Here is a 2,500-nt window from a genome sequence, read left to right as displayed (position 1 = left end):
CATCTTGTGGGCGTTTTGAGAATTGCACGGCCTTTAAAGCAGTGTGTCCATTCACCACGACAGCCATTAAAGCCTCAAAGAGAGACGTTACAGAAATGTCTGATGTCGTTTAAACATGATGGATTACACAACTCCATGAGTTTGTTTTGATGTTGCATCGACTGAAAGCAGCTCAGACTAAACAATCTGTATGTGTGTGTGTGTGTGTGATCTGTTTCTGTCTGTCAGTAAAATCAACGGGAAGAAAGTGTCTGATAATAAAGGGAAGAAGAAGCAGTCGACTCTCACGTACACCGCAGCACGACTGCATGAGAAAGGAGTTCTGCTGGAGATAGAAGACCTGCCTGTCACTCAGTACGACACACACACACACACACACACTCTCTCACACACACACTCAGTCTCTCTCTCTCTCACACTCACTCACTCACTCTCATACTCTCACTCACACACACTCTCACACTTTTGTGTGTTCACACTCCGCCTGCAGGTTTAAGAACGTGATCTTTGACATCGTGCCCGCTGAGGAGGACGGCTCGTTCCTGGTGAAGGCTCGCTTCATGGGCGTGGACATGGAGAGGTTCCCGCTCAAATATCAGGTGATGATCATGTGACCGCCGTGCTGCCGCTTGAGCAGTGCGTGAGGACACATGGGGAATAATGTGTGTGTGTGTGTGTGTTTGCAGGATCTGCTGCAGCTGCAGTATGAGGAAGTGGCCGTGATGAAGATGTTCGATAAAGCCAAAGTTAACGTTAATCTGCTCATCTTCCTCCTTAACAAGAAATTCTTCAAAAAGTGAAGCGTTAGTCATGTGACCTTCTCCAGAGGATATGACGATGTTACACACACACACTCCAGATTAACACGACTCTTTCCCAGCGATACTCCTGCGCTTGAGCAAGAAGCAGCCCATAAAGCATTGCTCATGTATTTCCTTATTAATCAAGACTATCATACACTACTTATATATTCATGAGTTCATCATCGGCCAATAGAATGAAGCTTTACTTTATTAGAATGAATCACAGAACTGTATTTCTGTTCATTCACTGAAACGATTTGTTTGTGTGTGTGTGCGTGTGTGTGTGTGAGAGAGAGTGAGAAAGTGTGTGTGTATGTTTAAGAGAGTGTGAGTGAGTGACTGTGTGTTTGAGTGTCTGAGTGAGTGAGTGTGTGTGCGAGTGTAAGAGTATGTTTGAGAGTGAGTGTGTGTGTATGTTTAAGAGTGAGAGTGTGAGTGAGTGACTGTATGTTTAAGAGTGAGTGAGAGTGTGTGTGTGAGAGAGTTAGTGTATGTGTGTGTGTGTGTGTGTGTGTGTGTGTGTGTGTGTGTAAGTGTATGTTAAAGAGTGTGTATGTGTGCACGTGTAAGAGTATGTTTGAGAGTGAGTGAGAGTGTGTGTGTGTGAGTGCGTGTAAGTGTATGTTTGCGTGAGTGTTTTTAGAGTGTGTGTCTGTGTGTGTGTGTGTAAGTGTATGTTTGAGAGTGAGTGAGTGTGTATGTGCGAGTGTAAGTGTATGTTTGAGTGAGTGTTTTTAGAGTGTGTATGTGTGTGTGTGTGTAAGTGTATGTTTGAGAGTGAGTGTGTGTGTGTGTGTGTGTGTGAGAGACTAGTCACACTAGTTCTCCATTGGTTCAGTCAGCTGCTCTTTTAATCGCTGTTTTAGTGACGCGTCTCAAACTAATAATTGTGTAAATATTTACTGTCTGTTTCTCTCCTCTGAAATCTTTCCTTCCCCTCTTCACATCTGTTTTTCTGTCGTTTATACACTCATGTTGTTTTTTTCCACAATAAAAGATTGTGCACGTATGGACAGTGTCTGTGTCCCGTTCGCCTCATGGTGTAATATCTTTGATATAATGTTCATCCCTGAAATATCTCTCCAGAAGAGCTTTAGATCGTTCATATTTTTCTGAAGGCTGGTGTTTCTGTTGCTCGTTTGTCTTCTGATTCTGTTCATTTCAGGATCATGGAGTGTGTTTAGACGTCCCTGTTCATTTCAGGATCATGGAGTGTGTTTAGACGTCCCTGTTCATTTCAGGATCATGGAGTGTGTTTAGACGTCCCTGTTCAGTTTGACAACTAGTTTTGTAAACAAGGCCGAGTTCAGCTCCGGATTTGCAGATCGTCTAATGCTGAAAGATGGAGCGGTCATGAGTCGGAACCGCAGGCCGTGAGTTAAACTTCTTCAGGTGTGTGTGTGTGTGTGTGGGCATGTTTTTGTGACATATGAGGACTCAAATGTGTATAATGCCATGGGTATGACACAGGTATTACAGGAGAGGGTGAAATATGAGGACATTACCCATGGCCCCACTTTACAAAAGGCTTATAAATCATGTGTGTGTGTGTGTGTGTGTGATGGGCAGGGGTGGTAAGTAATCAAGTAAAAATACTTTGATACTTTACTTAAGCATTTTTTTCGGGGATCTGTACTTTACTTGAGTATATTTTATTTGCATCTACTTTTACTCTTACTCCACTACAATATTAAAGG

The 2,500-nt window shown here is 43.0% G+C and overlaps 1 protein-coding gene across 1 annotated transcript in view; it reads left to right on the top strand.

The window, feature by feature from the left end:
* iqgap3 (IQ motif containing GTPase activating protein 3) overlaps positions 1 to 1,806 on the top strand; it is a 98,168-nt gene extending 96,362 nt beyond the window's left edge. The window contains exons 36-38 of the mRNA XM_067447730.1: positions 229 to 354; positions 491 to 599; positions 687 to 1,806. Of these exons, the coding sequence (XP_067303831.1) occupies positions 229 to 354; positions 491 to 599; positions 687 to 800 (349 nt within the window). The 3' untranslated portion in view covers positions 801 to 1,806. The remainder of the gene's footprint in view (positions 1 to 228; positions 355 to 490; positions 600 to 686) is intronic.
* Positions 1,807 to 2,500: the final 694 nt, after the last annotated feature.

This window comes from Pseudorasbora parva, chromosome 7 (genome assembly GCF_024679245.1).
Source record: "Pseudorasbora parva isolate DD20220531a chromosome 7, ASM2467924v1, whole genome shotgun sequence".
Lineage (NCBI taxonomy): Eukaryota > Metazoa > Chordata > Actinopteri > Cypriniformes > Gobionidae > Pseudorasbora > Pseudorasbora parva.
This window is presented reverse-complemented; position numbering and strand designations above follow the sequence as displayed.